Below are 20,660 nucleotides of genomic sequence, written 5' to 3' on the forward strand. Positions count from 1 at the left end.
TCCAGCTGCCTCATACATACACACATACATACTCCATATAGATTGCACACCCACCCACTCACACCCATATAGATAAAATAAGCATGCACTGCAAATGCATATGCATATCCAATGGCACTAACATATAGATGCATACATGCATAAACACATATATGACAAGCACTGCAAATGGGTAATAAACTGAACCAAGAATTCAATAAGAAGATGAGAGTAAGACAGAATGCACTCAGGAAATGACACAGTACTTCCAATGAATTCAAACTGCTCCCTGACACAACATTTCTTATTTTAAAAAATCAATATTCTTCCAATTATGCTATATTGCTGCAAATCATGAAATTTCATAATCTATGAAAAAGAAAATTATATTTAACTAAAAGGTCAATAAAGATAATGTGGTGGATGTAAATAAGCTGCAGTATATTATTCGTGATAGCTTCTATGCAACAAGTGATGTAAAAGATATCATTTAGGAAATAGTTACTAGAAAAGGAAGAAGGCTGTTAATATGGTTAGAATAAGGAACACACAGCCCATATACTAAAAGGCACCCCGAGAAAGTTAACACCTAGAGAAAAGTTTTTAGGAGTTTAGACAGATCTTCTAAATATCCTTATTCTAAACAATGTGGTTATTCCCTGACATGATGACTGCAGCCCACATTTTCTCAGGCTGTGCAATTCTTCTGAGAAACTTACTTTCAAATACAATCACTGAATTTTTATTGTGATAATACATTCATTATTAAGAAAACATTCTTTAAATAATTAATAATAAATTTAAATAATTAATAAATAATTAACAAAGTGTTTAAATAAATACTTTACCATCTTCAATAAGAGACTGAAGTTCCAAGAGGGGAAGCAGCCTTTGTGAAATCTGTGGTGTTCCAAAAGAAGATACACGGACCTGAATAGACAGGAAGTTGTACACAGTTATAAAAACACACATAAAAATGTTGCAGAAATATTTTGATAAGGAAACAATGAATGTAAACAAATGGGAAAAGATCAATCTGAATTAATAAAAATTAAATGACAAAATAGTTTAAAAGAAATTCCATTTTCAAATACAAATCACAAATTCAGTTATTAGACGCCCATTTGTAACTTAATTTTTAAAAAATGGTCATTTCCTAGAACTTCAGAATTAACATGATCTCAGAGTTCACTGTGTTGTGTTTTTCTATCCAATTAACGAACATGGCTTGCAATATTCATAAGAATGCTTATTCAGTTTCTGCTAAACGCTTCTAGAGTCCAAGAAATTATAAGATAATTCCATCCAAATGTGGAGTACTCTAATCAATAGAAAGTTCTTCTTTATAGTCTAAATCCACTTTTCTATAACTTCTATGCATACATTATGTCCCCGTTCAATCATAAAGCTATACTGAACAAATCTTTATTCAATATGTTTCCTTAAGCTGTGTCTATAAGTGATAATTATATACAGATTATGCACAACAGGAGTCCTATCAGTTAATAAGGACACATCTTACACAATTCATACATTATGTAATTCAAGTATATTATTTCTTACTGAGGGCAGTAACAAAAAAGACCAAAAGTAGACGAAGAAAACATGGTTCAAATATGTAAACACAGGTAAAAGCAGCAGTATAAATTTAATCTTAATTGGAACATTTTGATACTCATTCTTTCTTTAGGAACATTAAGATCTTTAGCATGATACACAAAACAAATTTTAAAATATGCTAATAAAAAAATGCCAAAGTTGAGGTCTTTCCAAATTAGTTTTAATTAGGTGATAATGGCAATACATTGTTTGAATCCAAATGGATATTTCAAATACTTGAAAAGTTTACTTTCTCAAATAAACTATTTTCCTTTCTAACTTGTTATTAATTTGATTATCAAATTATCTCTTTATTCATACAGTTTAATAACCAACTCTTGACTGTTTACAAATTCTGAATTAGAGGAGTTCAAATTAAAAGGACTTGACTTTGCTATTTCATTCAAATTAATTTGAAAGGGTATGGGGCTATATAAAAACAATGTGCAGAAAAAAACCAACATCAATAACAGCTTAAGAGAATTTTCTTCATAATGAATCTACATCTTTCATGTACTACTATCAAAAAAATTTTCCGTAGTTCTACACAGAACCAGGCAGATCTCCAAGGTAAGTACTGATTCTGTTGTTGTCGTTGTTGCTGAGTCATTTCAGTCATGTCCAACTCTTCGTGGCCCCGTGTGGGGTTTTCTTGGCAGAGATGCTAGAGTGATTTGCCCTTTCCTTCTCCGGCTCATTTTATAGATAAGGAACTGAGATAAACAGGACTAAGTGATTTGCTCAGGGTCACATAGCTAGTATGTGTTCTGAGGCCATATTGGAATTCATGAAGGTGAGTTTTCCTAATTCCAAGCTCAGTGCTCTATCTACTGTACCACCTAGCTGCCCTTAAGGAATGATTAGAGCATTTTTTTTTAAAAAAGTCACCTGAGTGTGTCCATTTTAAACGTGTTCAGAGGACTCACCAATCAACTTACATTTCTCAAAAGATAAGACAGAAAATAGAAGCAAGGGACAAGTAAAACAGATGAACGAATATTACTATAAGACAATGCCAGGTATGTTAAAGTTCTGAATGAGCTGAAGTTGTTGATTAAAAAAAAAAGATAATTAAAGAAAAGAGTATTCGAAAAGTAGCAGTTCATGTTTCTACGTCAATTGGGAAGGAGGTCTCCAGTGAAGTGTCACAGAGAACTGTGTTTAGTCTGTACTCTTTAATATTTTTATCAATGATATGCATACTTAATGAATTTATAGATGACACAGAGTATGGAAAGATAACTAAAATAATAAATAACAGAATCTAAAAACATTTTGAAAGACAAGAACATTGGGTTAAATCTAATACACATGAAGTTTAAATAGGGATAAATGTAAAACCTTATCCTTGGGTTCAAGAAAATGACCTCACAGGTACAAGATGAGGGTGTCTGGTTTACATAGCAGTTTATCTGAAAAAGATCTCAGTGTTTTAATGTACTACAAGCTCAGTATAGAAGAATAATGTATTAAAGCAGCCAAAAAATTAACTTACTAACTTGGGCTAAATCAAGAAAGGCATAATATTGCAGGAATATTCAAGGAATAAGAGGGTAGCCCCACACCATTATGCCTTGGTCAGACTACATCTAGAATATCCCATTCAATTCTGGGCACCACAGTTAAGGAAAGACACTGATAAATATTCAAAGTAGAGTAATCAGGATAGTGAAGAGCATTTAGTCCATGCCACAAGGAGATTTGTTGAAGGAATATTTAGCTTGAAAAAGAGAAGACTCGGGAGACATATAGCTATCTTCTACTATTTGAAGGACTATTATGTGGTAGATGGATTAGACTTGTTCCATTTGTTCCTGGAAGGGGGCAAGAGAACAGGAGTGAGATGGTTTGGGTTTGTGAAAATGAAAGAAATGATTATTTTTTTCATATATTAATAATCAATTATTAATTAGGAGTAAGGTTTTCCCTTTCAGAATGAATCCCTGTAGGTTATTCAGCCAGTTTCTGAAAGACACTGCTGATAAATGAGACTGCCCAAATCCTTGGGGTAAGTACATTTCAAACAGAAATCTTGCCCTAAGGAAATAAGCCCCTGCCCATGGGACCTTCTATTAGAATTTAGGGTAATCCAGTTTATGAAGTGGACAACCAGCCAGAGAAGTCTGGGTAAAGATGGATTCTTTTGTCCAGATTGTTGGAGGCAGCCGAGTTTCACAGTCAGGCCATGTTCTCAGCAGGAAGAGCTTAAGACTTTTAGTTCACTTCTCATTATAATATTCATTCTCTCATTAATTGTTAACCAATCAGAGTTCACTTCCAGCTGTCAGGACATCCATTCTTCCAATGACATTTAAACTCTCAGAAGGCCCCCAAAGTTTGTCTTTGGTTTACAAAAGTCAATGACCATCATTTCGTTAATTATTTGCTAACCATAATTAATAGATTATTAATTATCCAGAAATTATGTCTTTTGAACTTTGCATACATCAAAAAGGGTTGACAATATAGAATTAGGAGCATTAGGGAGGAAGCCGAAAAAAGGGGTTTGAGGTGTTGTAGAATAAGACATTTTCCAACAAACAGAGCTATCCAGAAATGTAATGAACTGCCTTGGGAGACAGATACCCCTAAGTGAAGATTTTCAAGCAAAAACATAATGACCACACGCTGCAGTAGAGATTCCTTTGTGGACATGAAGTAAAGTAGATGGATGTTGAGGTCCCTTCCAATTCTAAAATTCTGAGATTTTGTAAAATTATTTTGTTGTAAGAGAATTTTCTTGAAGTTTCAAATATCCATTGTAATATTTCTTTAATAATTTAAAACAATACTTTACCACAGAAGCTCTTGCAGGAGCAGATACATCAGTTCCACTTTGTAGCCTTGGAATGCTTTTAACTAATTCCAAAATCTCTCTTAATTTTTGATCTGAAACTTGCAAAGAAAGTAGAGGGAGATGTCCAAAAACTTTGAATCTATTCCAAAAAGATGAGAAATCATTAAAAACAAAAAATTTAAGTTAATTAAGACTTAACTAAGAGAAAATTGTATTTTTCATCTTTTTCCTTGAAATCAGTCACATACATATACACAGTTATTCCCTGAGTGCTAATTCTCCCAGATTTCCCTTTCATTTTTAAACCTTTTCTCTCCAATTATGGAATGAAAGGCTTGTCTCTCATTTTAATCATTTCAGTTAGTAGCAAAAGAGGGTTTTTTGAAGAGGAGAGTTTTTTCTTTGTCCTTCAAATTACAAAAGGACTAAAGATAAATAGCTTAACTATTTTAAGGCACTTGGGGCCTTGAGGGTGAGAAATGGCAAAGCTGAGTCAAAAATGAAAGTACGATACCTGAGCTTTCCCCTCATTCTTTCAAGTCTAAGCTCTTTCTTCACTGCATCACTACAGACCAAGATTCCCAGGAGCTAAGGATCCAAAATCTATTCTCATCTACCTCTTTCCTTCTAGGACTGGGTCTCTCCCCTCCATGCCTGAAGTAAAATTAGCATACTATTACCCTCTAGGCAAACAATTGAAAAGACTCAGAGGTCAATATTTCTGCTGTCTAAAATTCAAGTCATCAAAGATGAAGAAAGAAAGTGGACATCCAAATACTGCTTAGGGTGAATGGGGAAGAAAGAGACTATTGGAGATGATCAGTGAAAAAGTTACATTGACAGGGAAGACAAAAAACTTCAGCCTTATTGGAACAAGACTGGTCATAAAAGGACAATTAAATGCTAGTTATTAGATAATAATAATCAGACTTTTAATGTGTTGATAGTATGATAGCACTACTGGCAATAATGATGATAATAGCAGTGATATGATGATAATAATGATATTAATGATGAAACAGTAGATAGTATCAAAGAAATAACGGATGCTAGTTGTCAATTCTGAAGTATATAATAGGTGAGAAATCCAAATTCAGACTTGATTCGAGTCCTACATGAATAAGGGTTATTACAGGGGTGAGGAACCTGCAGCTTTAAGGCCACATGTGGCCCCTTAGGTCCTCAAGTGCAACTTTTTGACTAAATCCAAATTTTACAGAACAAATCTTTTTATTTTTATTAATATGTTGTTTGTCTTTTATATTTTTATTTTATTTTTAAAATGAACGTATCTGGGGGCAATTAGGTGGCACAGTGTATAAAGCACTCGCCCTGGAGTCAGGAGAACCAGAGTTCAAATCCAGCCTCAGACACATAACACTCACTAGCTGTGTGACTCTGGGCAAGTCATTTAACCCCAATTGCCTCACCAAAAATAAATAAATTAAAATAAAATAAAAATGAACATATTTAAAATACCAAAGAATAAAATAAGTTTCAACGAAATAATCCTCCCAGATTGCCCAGCGCAATTAGAATATCAGTAAGGCATAAGAGCTAACTTGACAGCTGCTACACTCATTATTTAGTTATAACTTCCTCCACCTGACTGGCACCACTACCACATGAGGCTGGCTGATGAGAGTTTATGGGGGTCGAGTACAACAGTCTTTTACCAGATTTTGACAATGATGCACTGTGTTTCTATTTGAAATGGAATTTGTGAATAGTTGTATAGTTTAACAGTATATTTTAATTCTAACAGTCCATCATGTCAAAGAAGACCAACAGAACACTGAAAAAAACGTTATTTTTAAATGAGGATTGGAAATTGCAATATTACTTTGTTTCTGCTAAAGATAAGATGATTTGCTTGCTTTGTGATACTGCAATATCAACATTAAAGAAATTCAATGCTCATCAGCATTATAACACTCATAAGGACAACAAATATTTTCAATCAGAGGGAGAGGCATGAAAGGTTGTACTACAGAAATTGAAAGATGAAAAGCAAAAGCAAAGACAAATCTTTCAAGTAGCAATAAGACCTGGAAATAATGCCACTGAAGCAACTTATGAATACATATATATAAATATATACTCAGGAAAAAAGGGAAGCCATTCAGTGATGGAGAAATTGTGGAAAAAATACACTGTCGGAAGTCGTAGGATACTTGATCCTGATAACATTTGAAAGTACAAACAACTGCCTCTTTCAAGGAGAACCATAACTGATCAGCAGCATGAATTTACCTTCAACTTAACAGACCAACTTCATGCAGTATTTCAAGAGGAAAATATATATTATTCAATGACTTTGGATGAATCAACCAATACTACTAACTTGGTATAGGTTTTATACTTTATTTGGGTCATAACAGGAGATTTTCTTTGCTATGAAGAGTTTCTCACTTTGGGCACTCTTGTGAACAGAAAACGGAGAATAGATATCTTTAACAACTTTTAAGATAAATATCATGAAGTTGGATTGAATGTGGTATATTTAGTGAGTGTATATGGCACACCCTTCCATGACAGGAAGGGTTTATTGCACAGATAAAAAAAGTATTAACAGATCCAGATGCCCTCATTTCTTTTCATTTTGCATCAGCAAAACCTCTGTGCTGAAGTTATTATTTTAAGTGACACTTTGCAACAAGTCATAAGTATTGTTAACTACTCTCACAAATGCAACACAGAATCATCAGTTTCGTAACATGCTAAAGTTGAATGACGAAGTATTCAGTGTGGATTTGCCACATCTTTCTAAAGTGTGTTTGCTATTGCAGGGACAGGTGTTAGCCAAAATTTTATCTCTGCGAGAATAGATGGTTAAATTTTATAAAGAACAGAATCAATAATGTGAATTACTGAAAGAAGATTTCTATAGGAATGTTGCATTTCTCTGTGATATGTCAAATCAAAACAACTTGACAATTTCTTTGCAAAGTAAAACTAAGTCTATATACGATATGTGGCAAAAAAAATCCAAGCATTTCAAAAATAGCTATCTTTTTTCAAAATACTTCTGCTTCAAAATGAAAATTTGGATGAACACTCTCCTCAGTTAGCAGAGGTCACAGATGAGCAGGATGATATATGCAAATCATTTGCAGAATACACAACTGTTATAGAGCTATTACATTGGAGAATACAATGAAAGGTTCACTGACTTTGAGAATCCTAACATCACGCTCAAATTAGCATTTCAGCCTCACCTAGTTGGTATTACCAAGGCAACTAAAAAATTACAGATGGAATTGATTGAGCTCTCAGGAGATGACATTTTAAAGTCACCGTTTGATGCTAAGAAAGATCCAACTGAAATATGGAAAAATACAGTAGAATACCCACACCTTCAGCAACATTGTCTGAAAAATGCTTTCTTGATTTTCAACCACTTATTGCTTGAATCTACATTCTCCTACATAACCCAAATCAAGATGCCCTTAAGGTCACAAATGACTGATATCCATCAAGAGGATCAACTGAAACTGTGGACCTTCATGCTGCAACCAAATATTCAAATGCTTTCCAACAAAAAGCAGACACAAAAAAAGTCATTAAAATGTTAGTTAAGTTTAAAACTAACAGTTTTCATTTTTTTTAAAATTACCCAGTATTTATTAGTTAGGTGATGTACATTTTTATATATATCTAACTGAAGTTTTTTGAATGTGGCCTTCTTTGATTACACCTAAATACTAATGCTGCCTTCTACCATGAAAAGGTTTCCCACTTGGGTTAGTACAAGCAGGTATTATACTTGTATAACAAAATATATTCTAAGAAGAACAGTAAAACACTGTTATTATGGGTCATCTTCTAAAACAAGCAATTAAATTCATTATATATAGCCAGACATTAAAATGGTATTTGTTTAAATATAGGGTAATGTCTATGAATTAAATTCATTCATTCAGCCAGACACTAAAATCTATTTGTTAAAAAGAGTTCTCTACATCTTTTAAAAGAGTCAAATACATGAAATATTTTCCTAATGATCCAATTACTAAAAAACAAAGCCCTTATAACCAAGAGATGAAACCTACTTAGGCATTCTTATATCTGTGACAACCATGGACTTGGACAATTCCACATTAAAATGCAGCGGCCTCAAGATATGCTGATGAGAAGACTTGAGCTTTCGAGCTTCTTTCCAATCATCACCTAGAAACAATAAATTAACTATATATATATTTGCTATACATAGGATCTGAAAGCTTCAGCATAATCCTGAACACTTCCCACCAGCATCTGTTTATTACCATCCTCCCTTGATCATAGTGATCCCCCAGGTTTGTTTTCTCTACTTCTTTTTTCTCTTGCTGCTGCTTAAAGTTCCTGTTGACCTACACTATTGAGGGGCTTCCTAACAAGCCAGAGGTATTAGATTAAAGCAGTAAATATCATGGAAGAGGAAGTTAACTCATTTTAGAAGGAAAGACAGGCCAGGCAGAGAGGGCACATCTCAGGACTGATATTTACAAAAATCAAATAGTAACTTGAATAATTTCACTATTTAGCTCCCAACCTCCAATATGCAAGTACATTTAAAGAATGGGCGTCTTTCTTTTTTTTTTTAAAGAGCACTTATGGTATCAATGAAATTTTGTTTAATAAAGCAGTCAATCTGCTCTATATAGGAACAGTATCACAATCATAGGAAAGTATGTAACACCAGGAGATTTCATCCTTTCTTTACAACATCTCCCCAAACATTAGCAATGAGTAGTGTTAACGAGCTTTAAGAATTGTTGTTCATAAAATATGCAAATTAACTCCCCTAACAAAAGTATTAAAATATAGCAATATATTGATTTTGTACAGGAAATTTTTGACAAATTTTTCTCTACAACTGCACTTTATGTCTTTGGTTCTGGAAATGCAAACTAATTTTAACATTGGCAAAATCAGGATATAATTTCAAAGATAATTACAGCATATCCCAGAACCAAATTTGTATTAACTTTGGTGTAACCACTATTTTAGATTAAAAACTGACAGTTTGGTAAAAGAAAAACTAAACTCTAACTCCAAGAAAATCCTTGAATTATATTCAATCCTATTGAGTCATCTGAGTTCTCATACTATGAGAATGTTATACCCAAAGAAGAAAATAATTCTAAAGGATGAAACTTCCAATAAAAAATGCCCAAGACTCAAATTTAGAGAATACAAGGGGAAAAAAACAATGATTTATGTTATACTTACCAGCTGTGCTAAAAAGTAGCTGTACGCTACTAAGCTGAATATCAAAATTATCATAAGCTCTAGACATAATCTCTTCGATATTACACTGACTTATTTCAATGTGTGGTAACTCAGAACGCTTCCTGCTTGATACCTTAAAAGTAAATATTATGAAGATGTATTTACAACAGTTCAAAGTATGGCTTCACTTTAAAGTTTCCATTTTTGACAAATCGAAAATAAATAACTGGGAACAATATGAATTCATAGATAGGGAAAAAAAGACCGTAACAAAATGAGATAGGTAACCTGCTTTTTCACAAGAAATGCATCACAAATTATGTGGCTCATCCTGTACATCTTCATTTAGAGATGTACTGAACCAACCTGACTAGATGAAAATTCAAATTATTTTCAATCATCAAGGAAGGAGATTTCATCTGCTAATTTTGGTAACAGGTTATATCTTAAAAAAAAAAAGTATTATACGTACCATGGCGTACTATCCATGTAACAAGCTAGGTTTCATTTCATCAACAACAAAGAGGTAGTAAACATATTCAGAATTATCAATGTAATATTTAGCAAACTTTATATATGATATTATAAATGTATACCTTTAGATGACCAAGATCCAAGAGAAGTATATTTGATGTGGGAGTATAAAATCCATTTTGAGGAATAATAATGTATGAAGCCTTCATATTAATTTTGAGATCAAGAATTTTCTGTGTTTCAATAACATACAATAAACCTTTAAAATAAAAAACTTTATAATTAGTCATTTTTAATTACAACTAGAATACAATTAGTATTTGTTGCCTAATTTATATGTCAATTAAATATTAAGTAAATCTGAGAGTTGAATATATAATTTTAACATACATACTACAGAGACAATCAACTTCACAAATGTAGTAACCATCATAATACAATTAGGAAGATTTAAAACTGGCTGAATAATCATATAAAAGATAAATTAATGAAATGAACAAAAATGAACATTAATAAATTAATGTCACTATGGAAGTCTCCAAGAATACAACAGGTCACCGTCCTCCATTAATCATCAAAGGTAACACTTCTGTCCTTTAATTAGCCACTCTGTTGAACTCATCATATGTATACAATTTCAAACTAGTTTTTGTATATTTGGGTACATGTCTCATTTCCCCTACTACAACATGGCATCCATGGACAGGCACAAACTGACTGCAACATAACTAGCACAGAAAAAGTGACATAAAAATATCATTCAGGAAAACATAAGATTACAAATAGAGGTGAACTTAGCAAGGAAGTATGACATAAGAAGACTGAGCAATAACAAACAGAAAGGGAAAGTAGGAGAAAGGAAGGAAAAGGAAAAACAAGACTAGGTGTCAAAAGAAATAAGTTGAAAACCAACCTTAGTATCCCCCCTAAAAGAGTAACCACAGGCTTAAAAGTGCAAATTTAGTTTTGATCCTTTCAAATGTGAAAAGGATTATTTACTACCATTTTTTAGGGGGAGGGGAATTCATGATTTTACTTATGTAGGGAACTCCCAATCAAGGAAATTTTTTTCCCAAAGGCAGAACAGTAAGTGTTGGGACAATTTACATTCTCAAAGAAATTACTCAGGCACTGAGAGATTAAATGACTTGCCCAGGATCACAAGACGAGGATGTGTCAGAGGCAGGACTTGAATCTAGAAATTCCTGAGGACTTCCTCCACTACACCAAAATGCTTCACATTTATTACCATATTGGTCTTTAAAGATAAAAACATATCAAATCAAATTCCATAATAATTTATCTAGAAAAATAAAGGTTTAAGATTATAGCCTTTAAAATAATAAACTAAGCATTTCTTTATGTGTTAAGTGACTTTGTCTTTTGATTCACCAGCAGTGAATATTGGCATTTACCTGTTGCTGTTTTCTCACGAAATTCTTCCAGTTTCATCAAAGTTGCTGTTGTCAACTGTGCCAAATGAACTTCTTTTGGGGGCCGAAAGAATTCCACTATACTATTCATCGTTTTCTGTTAAAATACAATTATCACTAACATGATACACAAGCTTATTTCTACATGGACATCAAAGAAAAAGCTATGATGACAGAAAGATCTTTACTTACTGCATCATATATGATTTCCAAAGGCTCAGCTTCTATAACACATCTCTGAGCAGCAGATCCATCTAATGGGTTGGTCTCAAACATAATTTTGAAAAGTGAAGAAGTGTCATCCAATGGAGAAAGGAGACAAGGTTTTGAGTCATAACTTGATGAACCAGTAACATGAAATGAGTCTATCTTACTTTCAAATCTATATAAAAAAGGACAGCACAAAAATTTAAATACAAAATAAGTATTTTCAATATTAAAAACATAAAACAAAAATAGTTTAAATTAAAATTTCATAATTCCCAATCAATAAATTCAAGGAAAAATATTTGTCTGAAGTGGTAGAGCTTTAAATGTGTGTCAGTCTGCTTTATTGGTTCTTTATTTTAGTCATAACCACAAAAAGTGGTTATCGTCCCTCAAAGTTCTGTTCTGAGCCCTCTTCTCTTATCTCTCTTTATTATCTCACTTGGTGATCTCATGAACTGTGATGGTTCAATTATTAACTAAATGCAAATGATTCCCTCTCTGTATATGTAGCTCTGATCTCTCTCCTGAGCTACACTGCAATATCACCACCTGCCTTTTGGACATCTTGAACTGAATATCCCATAAGCATCTCAAACTCAATATGACCAAAACAGAACCCATTACCTTTATCCCCAAAATCCTTTCCCATTCCTAAGTTCCCTGTAATACTGAAGGTACCACCATCCTCCCAGTCATCCAGATTTGCAACCCTGGTGTCATTTTTGATTCCTCCCTCACCCCATACATTCAATTAGTTGATAAAACCTCTTGGCACTTGACCTTTATAGTATCTCTCAGGTACATCCTGCCCCTTCTCTTCACTCACAGTCATCACTCCGGTTCAGGCCCTTGCCTGGACTACTACAATAGTCTTTTAACCAACCTCCTTGCCTCACCATACCAGTCCATCCTCCATTCAGACTCCACAATGATTTTCCTAAATCATGGGCCTGAAAATGCCACCCCAGTACTCACCAAACTCCAGTGGCTTCCCATCACCTACAGGATTAAATATAAAGTCCTTTCTGACCCGTAAAGCTCTTTAAAACCTGGCCGCCTCCTTTATTTCCATTCTTCCTCCACGTTAATCCCTTCCACACAGTCTCAGATCTGGCTATTCTATCCTATTTGCTGTTCCTGCTGTTCACTCCATCTCCCCTTCCTTTGCACAGGCTGTCCTCCATGCCTGGAATGTTCTCACTACTTGCTTCACCTGACTTCCTTCAAATTTCACCTTCTACACCTTCTTTCACCTTCTTTCTTGGTCTACCCAACTACTGGTGCCTTCCCCCCTTAGATTACCTTTCATCTATTCTGTCTATATTTTGTACATACATAGTTATTTACATGTTGTCTCACACATTCGATTGTCATCTCTCTGAAGGCAGAGACTATTTTTGCCTTTCTCTGTATCACCAGCCCTAAGCATAATGCCTGCCACATACTAAGTGCTTAATTAATGCATGTTGATTTTATATTAATTTGAAACTTTTCTCAATACCTACTTAGTGATCTAGAAAAGCTAGCATTTATTATACGTATTAAGTTCAACTTTGAAAGGAAGAATCATCAAATTCCATAACAAGACTGAAACACAATAAAACTGGTTGGTGACTGCACGTTGCTTCTCACACCAAAAACAAGTTCTGAACATATTTTAAAATTATACAAAAGTTATAAAAACTATATTTAAAAAACTTTTAAACAGTATTAAAACTATTAAAAACTATTAAAAACTATTAAACAGTAGCATGCCTATGGAAATACTGAAGAATAAGTAAGACTCTAACATATTCTAATTCTTACATTGTGACCTTTCCTCATAATAGGATTAAAATTAAGATAGATGGGTGCTTACTTTATTGCTTGTGCTCCCGGTCGTTGTATGATCAATGTGCTGAATTCTCCTAAGGAAATATGTACCAACTCAGATTTTTTCTGCTTTTCCCTTAAAGAAATATGCATGCTTTCCAAGCGTACAGATAATTTTTTGGCTTCGTACTAGGGAATATGTAAAGAAGCATAAAAAGAAAATTGAACAAAAAATGAACATATCTATTATTATTTCCACAACCTTTATTTCAAAGAATCTAAAATACTTTAAATACATCTAGTTATAAAGTCGTTATATGACATGAGGAAATAGGTAGCAATTCTTAATCTCTATTTTGCAATGGGAAATGTTATATTCACAAATAAATTATATAACAAAATGACTATACTACAAAGATAAGCATTCAATTTGTTGTTCAATCATGTCTGATTCTTTGTGACTCCATTTGGGGGTTTTCTTGGCAAAGATACTGAGTAATTTGCCATTTCCTTCTCCAGCTTTTTTTATAGAAGAAGAAACTGAGGCACACAAGGTTAAGTGACTTGTCCAGGGACACAGCCAGTAAAAGTGTCTGAGGACAGATCTGAACTCATGAAGATAAGTCTTCCTGAATCCAAGCCCAGCACTCTATTTACTGCACCACCTGGCAGCCAAGCATTTGACAGTACTGGTTGAAAAACCCTTCAAGTGTGGTATATACCTACCCCAGTTGTTTTCCCTGGTTCTCCTAAGAGCCAGTGCATGAAGGAATTTGTGGGGGGTAGGGAGGTACACTGGGTCAGAGCCAAAATGCTGCGGCTCAGCTCTTCTTGAACTACCAATGAAGAATAAATGAATTCAAAATGAGCCATAGCAGGCTGGGGAGCCTCTAGTTAGTCAAAATCAGGAAGGATTTCTCTACCTTACGAACACAGAACTAGAAGTCAATGCATTGGTGCCTAGCTCAGAAACTTTAGGGAACATATTTCTGCAAAACCATCTTCTTTATATTCAAAAGGGGCTTTGACTTAATGACCATAAGATCCTTTCGGCTTTAAAGTGTCATAATTTAGGATCAAATCCTTATAGATTGGTTTTCATTGTTTTGTTTTTTTTGATCGCCACTTCTGATATGGTAACAAATGCTAAATCTTTTAAGAATATCAAAACATTCATTAAAGATAAATGAAATAAACTATTTTACACATGCATACTTATTTTGTACTACATACTTTACCAAATGTAAAAATTAGATTCCACAAAATAATAAGATGATAGAAAAAGAAATGGTTGCATCAAACATTTAGCAAATTTCCATGTAATGATAGCATACTGTTTTGGGCAACGTTGGGTCAACAGCGGTTTCACTATAACCAATTGCTTCATAGAGTTTAGCCTTCTCTTCAGCTGTCATATATTCTTCAAGACCTTACAGATTAGAAATAAAAAAAAAATAAAATTACATTAGCTGTAGTTTAGCCTTTCTTAAATGTTTTCAACATGCAATATTTCTTATGTTTTGATAATGCCTGCAAAGAATTTTGAAAGAGTATACAATGCCAGACATAAAAAAAATTAAATTATTAATTACTGACTTTAAAAAATGTTGTTTACTTTAAGGGACCGAAGGTAGATGGAATAAAAGTCCACTGATTATGAAATGGAGTATGAAAAATGTTAAGTGAGATTTTATTTTCTGAATTACAGTGAGAATTCAATTAAGAAATTCTTTGGAAATAAAGCATCCACAAAATGAAGCTGACCATAACTAAACAAAATATTCATGAATTACATAAAGAAATTATGCGTATAAACATGTTCAACTATTGCTTGCTGCCTTTAAAAAAAAATAAGGAAATAGGTTATAAACTGCTAGCAAACTGTTAAGAACAGAAAGTAATGGTCATATTACTATCCCCTAATTAACTTTCATTTTTGTCTTTGTATTCATGGTTCATTCCTTGAAACAACAACAACCAACAGCTGCAGCTAGCATTTATATAGTTTTTTAAGGTTTGCAAAGAACTTTAAAACCATTTTATCCTTACAACAACCATGGGAGATAGGCATTATTATTACCATTATTGTTATTATTATCCCCATTTTACAGATAAGGAAACTGAGGCAGTGGAGAAATTACTTATCTGGGGTCACCGAACTCAGCTTTTTCTGACTCAAAGTTCAGTGGCCAATTTGCTACCCCACCTAGCTGCCTCGTCTTCATGCATCTTCCCTACACCGCACCCTCACTCCCAACCCCTCTGATTTCCACCTCTTGCTCTGAGAAGTATACTGGAATCAATACAACCATTTGCTCTTGAAGAAGCATGACAATATTCTACTGTTCTATTCGTCATTTTTTTTTACTCTCTAGACTATAACTCCCTTCCCTGGCCACCACATTTCCATAGGAGTATTCCTCCCTACTAGAATATAAGCTCCTTGAGGGCAGAGACTGTCTCACTTTTGTATTTGTATCTCTAGCGCTTAGTATAATATTTGGGACAGAGTAACCACTTAATTATTTCCCATTCAATTTGTTCATAAAACAATTTTATCTAAGTCATTAATAAAAATATTAAAGAGCACAGGACCAAGCACCCATTCTTGGGGGAACTTACAGGAAATTTATTGGGAAAATCTCATCATTATATAAGGTACTCCAGCTCATCATCATCCTGTGCTCCTCTGATTGGAGGACAGAACATGAACTGCAAAACTTCCACTTAAGGAGGAAGCTCAGCTCAGAGCATCTCCTCATTTCTCACCTGCTGTTCTACCTTGGGACTCCAAAGATACTCCAGATACTTTCCCCAGCCCTTCCTCCCCTCCCCTCAACTTCCTTTTGCCTTTTATGTGTAGTCTTGCCCTTTTAGGTTGCAAGTTCATTGAAGGTAGAAGTTCTTCTTTTTTTCCTATTTATATCCCCAGGGCACAACAGTGGTAGGCAGACAGTAAGCCCATAATAAATATTTACTAATTAACAGAACTTCACCAGAAACTTCCTTCCAAGGTGACAATGAACCACAACTATATATCAAGTCATTAAATCAATTCCAAATCCACCAAAATGAATGAATTCACGTTTCTGAGGCAAACTGGCATTGACATGTAAATACAGAATTACAGGAATTTAGTTTTAAAAGCATATTTTCTTCAAAACTTTCGCTTCACACATTTAAAAGATTAACTAAATGAACATACTTGCAGGTTTAGCATCTGCTTGCTCATTACTGTTTGACTCTGACCAATTCCACATCCAACCAAACCAGCCTCTATTTTCCTCAGGATATGCTCCATAAATTGTAAGTCCAGCTTTCTTTATCTATGAATATTATATAAAATGAAAATTATATTAAACTATGTAATATAAAAATCAATTTATGAAATAAATTTGATGAACTGGCTTATAATTAGTACTCAAAAAAATAAATTCATACTCCTCTTTCGAAAGCCTATATGGTTAAGCAAATAAATGCCCTATGGACACACTTTTACAACAGAACATATACAAATGCATATTTATCCAAATTACGGATTCAAGAGTCTTATAACTCTCTTTAGTTTCTAAGAATTGCTGCTGACAGAGAAGTTTCCTTCTTATTATGAAAAGCAAGAATTCAGTAAAAGCCACTGTCCTTCTATAATGACGTATTTTTCTTCAATAAATTCAAGAATTTAAAGGACTACTATTTTCATAGAAAGTAACCCAAGATTAAAATGGTTAAGACACGGTCTCAGGCCAAAGTATTTTAGGTACATAAACTGGAATCCATATGATTTTATCCTCTAATTTCAAAGACCTTGGTCTTACTTTCCAGTAATTGAAAAAAATATACAAATATACCTCAACTTCCGCTTGTTGTCTTGCCAAAATGATGTTAAATACATCCAAGATCTTTTCCAAATGCTGAAAGTAAAAAGAGAAAAGATATGTTAACATCATCTATATAACTTTACATACGATATCCTCTATTAAATTATTGTAGTGTAAGTTGAGGGAAGTTTTGTGTGTCGGAAGGATGACATAGAATGAGCAAAATGAAGAAACGACGAAAGAACTAGAGAGCAGAAATGAAGAGAAATAAGTATGAAATGGGAAAACATCTCATTTTTCAAGAGTAACACCTGAAAAGCACTGCCTATACTATTAACTGCAGCAGACACTGCCACAACAAACAAAAAAGGATAAAATTTTAAAATATATTTATATGTTTGAAACATAACACAGTATAGCATTAACAAAAAAATCTATTCAATCACTTTAATTTAAATATAAACACATATTAAATGAAACTAATTCTGATTTTAGGTAATAATAAAGACCCTATGCTTTACCTTTAACAGAATAACCACAGACATGATAAAGTGATCAACTGATTCATTGCCAGGGACATCAAAACAATGATTTTTATTTTGCTTCTTCAAATCAATTAATCAACATGTTTTCAATGAATGGCATGCCTACTTTGTAATCAGCACTATGGATTTTAGCTTAGGGGAAACTAAAGAAATGAAAGGCATCATCACGGAGCAGAAAGAATCCTGAACGAAATCAGGAGACATTGGTTCTAGTCCTGATACTACTAAAAATTAACTGTATGACCTTTGGCTCACCTTTCACTTAACCAAGCTATCATTTCCTTTTGCACAAAACAAGAGAATGAAAATGTTTCATCACTAAGCTCTCTCCTAGGTCTAAGATTCTAGGATTCAATAAACTAAAAATTTACTGGTAGAAAGAAAAATGAACAAGACCACATGAACAACAATACAAGTATAAAATCTGGAGGCACAGACTAAATGTGTTAAAACTAATTCAGAGAAAGAAGAAATTAGTATAAGCCACAGTAGTTGAAAATTTTCTAAGGGGGGAAAAAAAGGACTGGATCTTGACCTTAATGGATGAATAGAATTCTGATAGTCATAGAAAAACCAAGAGGTTATGAGCACTGCAAGCAGAGCATATAAACAAAGATTTGTGTGCAGAAATTAACATAACATATATGTGACACTAAGGAAATTCTTATGATTGATTAGCATATAGGATCTGTGTTAGCAAATTGTGTGAAAAAAGGTTTAGTGATTAGACTATGTACACTTTAAAAATCTCAAAGTCTAGAAAGCCAATGTTGTAGGCACTGTTTGTAATGCAATGTTTGCAGATACTTAATCAGGGAAATGATATAATAAAAGTTTAAGATAACTGTGACCCCAGGAAGACTCCATTAATTCCAAAAAGCTTCCAGATTTAGTCAAATTCTAAAGGCTCAGATAACTTAGGAGAGTCTTCAATGGCATATAAATGACAGTTGAGAGGATGATTCCTTTATGGAAGTGAATATGGAGAAAAAATGGAAAAAGAAAAACACAATAGACAGACATTAGTAGAGGGTACAAATAGAGAAGAGGTGCCATTAACAGAAAATAACAATAAGAGTAGAATCAGGAAAATTCCAACTCTTAAAAGACAAAGGAGTTCCAAGTATAGTCAACGTATCATTGATGTTTTAAAAAAAATGCTAACCTGCAAAGAGCTTAGAATTTCATTAGTTGGCTTCTTACTTCTTATCTTTCTCTTATAAAGCTCTTTATACTGCTTCACATTTTGCCTATGTTCATAAATGTATTTCCACGACCACATGTGCAGCCTGGGCTGGATATTTACTTTAAGAATACCAGTTATTGCATACTTCCACCTAATAAAAAAAAATATATAAAATAGCTATAAGAGATAAAGCTGAAATCATATATATTCTAAAAGTACCTATTAATGAAGTGATTTATTATCTCAATGGAAAATTAGCCAGGTGATTTTTTTTCTTCTTCCCTTCTGCTATTCTTTTTGTCAGTTATAGATTACTAGTACCTTGGTCACAAGAAGGAAACAGTAAGAAGAGAAATTGGACTGAGTCAATCTTACTACCTGTACAAGAAACCAAATGGAAAGGCAAAATGCACGAAAAGAGCCAGTCTTAAGAGTCAGAAACATAAGAATTTAGGTGTCCTACCTCTGATCTATACTGCCTACGTGTCCCTAGTCAAGTCACTTAACCTCTAAAGGTACTCAATCAATTCTTTTTTTTTTTTTTTTAGTGAGGCAATTTGGTGCCTTAATTTTTAAGTGACTTGCCCAGAGTCACACAGCTAGGAAGTATTATGTGTCTGAGGTCACATTTGAACTCAGGTCCTCCTGACTCCGGGGTCAGTGCTCTACCCACTGCTCCACCTAGCTGCCCCTCAATCAATTCTTATTACAGGCGGTTAGGTGGCAGCACAGTGGATAAAGTGGTGGACCTGGAGTAAGGAAGACCTGTGTTCAAAGCCAAGCTCAGATACTTACTACCTGTGTGACCCTGGCCACTTCATTCAAACCTCTGTTTGCCTCAGTTTCCCCAACTGCAAAATGAGGACAGCAGTATCTACCTTTCAAGGATTACTATGAAAATCAAATGAAATATTTTTAAAGATTCAGCACAATATGTGGCACATGGCAGGTGCTATATAAATGCTTATTCCATTCTTCCTTTACCTTTAAAGGCTATAACAATACAATTGCCAATCTACATTAGTTAAAGAAGTTTCCTCAATGGAGTTCCTTATATCATTAAAATCAAAGGTCTGGTTAAAAAAATAAGAGGAAACAAATGAGGACAACATTTTCTAGATTTTCAAATTTCATTTTAAGAAAGTTAAGGTAGCTTGATCTAAAGGAACATATTTACACAATATGAAGTAGCTCATATATTGGAAGCTAGCTCAAGGAAGAAAAAGCCAACATGTCTAAAGGTTCCAGATAATGAAGCAAATGTAAACTGCAAAGTATTTGACAGATAAAGCTTTGGAATTCAATACCTGATAGAATATATTTGGATAACTTATTATATAAGGCTTTAAAAAATAATAGTAATAATGTTGAGCTTGGAAATTTAAAGTCAAATTTAAAAGACATGTTTTTGAATGGGAAAGTTCAGTCCTGCTAAATAATAACTTGAAAAGAGTTATATTCCAAATGCTATCATTTCAAACTTTGTATTTAATTTCAAAATTTAACATATCAAATTAATGACCCAGGAATAAATAGCTATCCTAATGATAGCCTCAAACTAACCATGTCTAAAAAATACACAAGTATCTATAA

General features: G+C 33.6%; 1 protein-coding gene across 3 annotated transcripts in view; it reads right to left on the reverse strand.

Moving 5' to 3' along the window:
- LOC114025634 (vacuolar protein sorting-associated protein 13A-like) overlaps positions 1 to 20,660 on the reverse strand; it is a 282,189-nt gene that overhangs the window by 209,648 nt on the left and 51,881 nt on the right. For all 3 annotated transcript variants that reach the window (XM_027839101.1, XM_027839103.1, XM_027839102.1), the window contains exons 13-24: positions 19,047 to 19,218; positions 17,367 to 17,429; positions 16,724 to 16,844; positions 14,853 to 14,947; positions 13,565 to 13,707; positions 11,689 to 11,878; positions 11,479 to 11,593; positions 10,186 to 10,322; positions 9,590 to 9,722; positions 8,428 to 8,545; positions 4,376 to 4,514; positions 828 to 909 (exon numbers count right to left, since the gene is read on the reverse strand). In XM_027839101.1, coding sequence (XP_027694902.1) covers positions 828 to 909; positions 4,376 to 4,514; positions 8,428 to 8,545; positions 9,590 to 9,722; positions 10,186 to 10,322; positions 11,479 to 11,593; positions 11,689 to 11,878; positions 13,565 to 13,707; positions 14,853 to 14,947; positions 16,724 to 16,844; positions 17,367 to 17,429; positions 19,047 to 19,218 — 1,508 coding nt within the window. The remainder of the gene's footprint in view (positions 1 to 827; positions 910 to 4,375; positions 4,515 to 8,427; positions 8,546 to 9,589; positions 9,723 to 10,185; positions 10,323 to 11,478; positions 11,594 to 11,688; positions 11,879 to 13,564; positions 13,708 to 14,852; positions 14,948 to 16,723; positions 16,845 to 17,366; positions 17,430 to 19,046; positions 19,219 to 20,660) is intronic.

This window comes from Vombatus ursinus, unplaced genomic scaffold (assembly GCF_900497805.2).
Source record: "Vombatus ursinus unplaced genomic scaffold, bare-nosed wombat genome assembly UNPS02014832.1, whole genome shotgun sequence".
Classification (NCBI taxonomy): Eukaryota; Metazoa; Chordata; class Mammalia; order Diprotodontia; family Vombatidae; genus Vombatus; species Vombatus ursinus.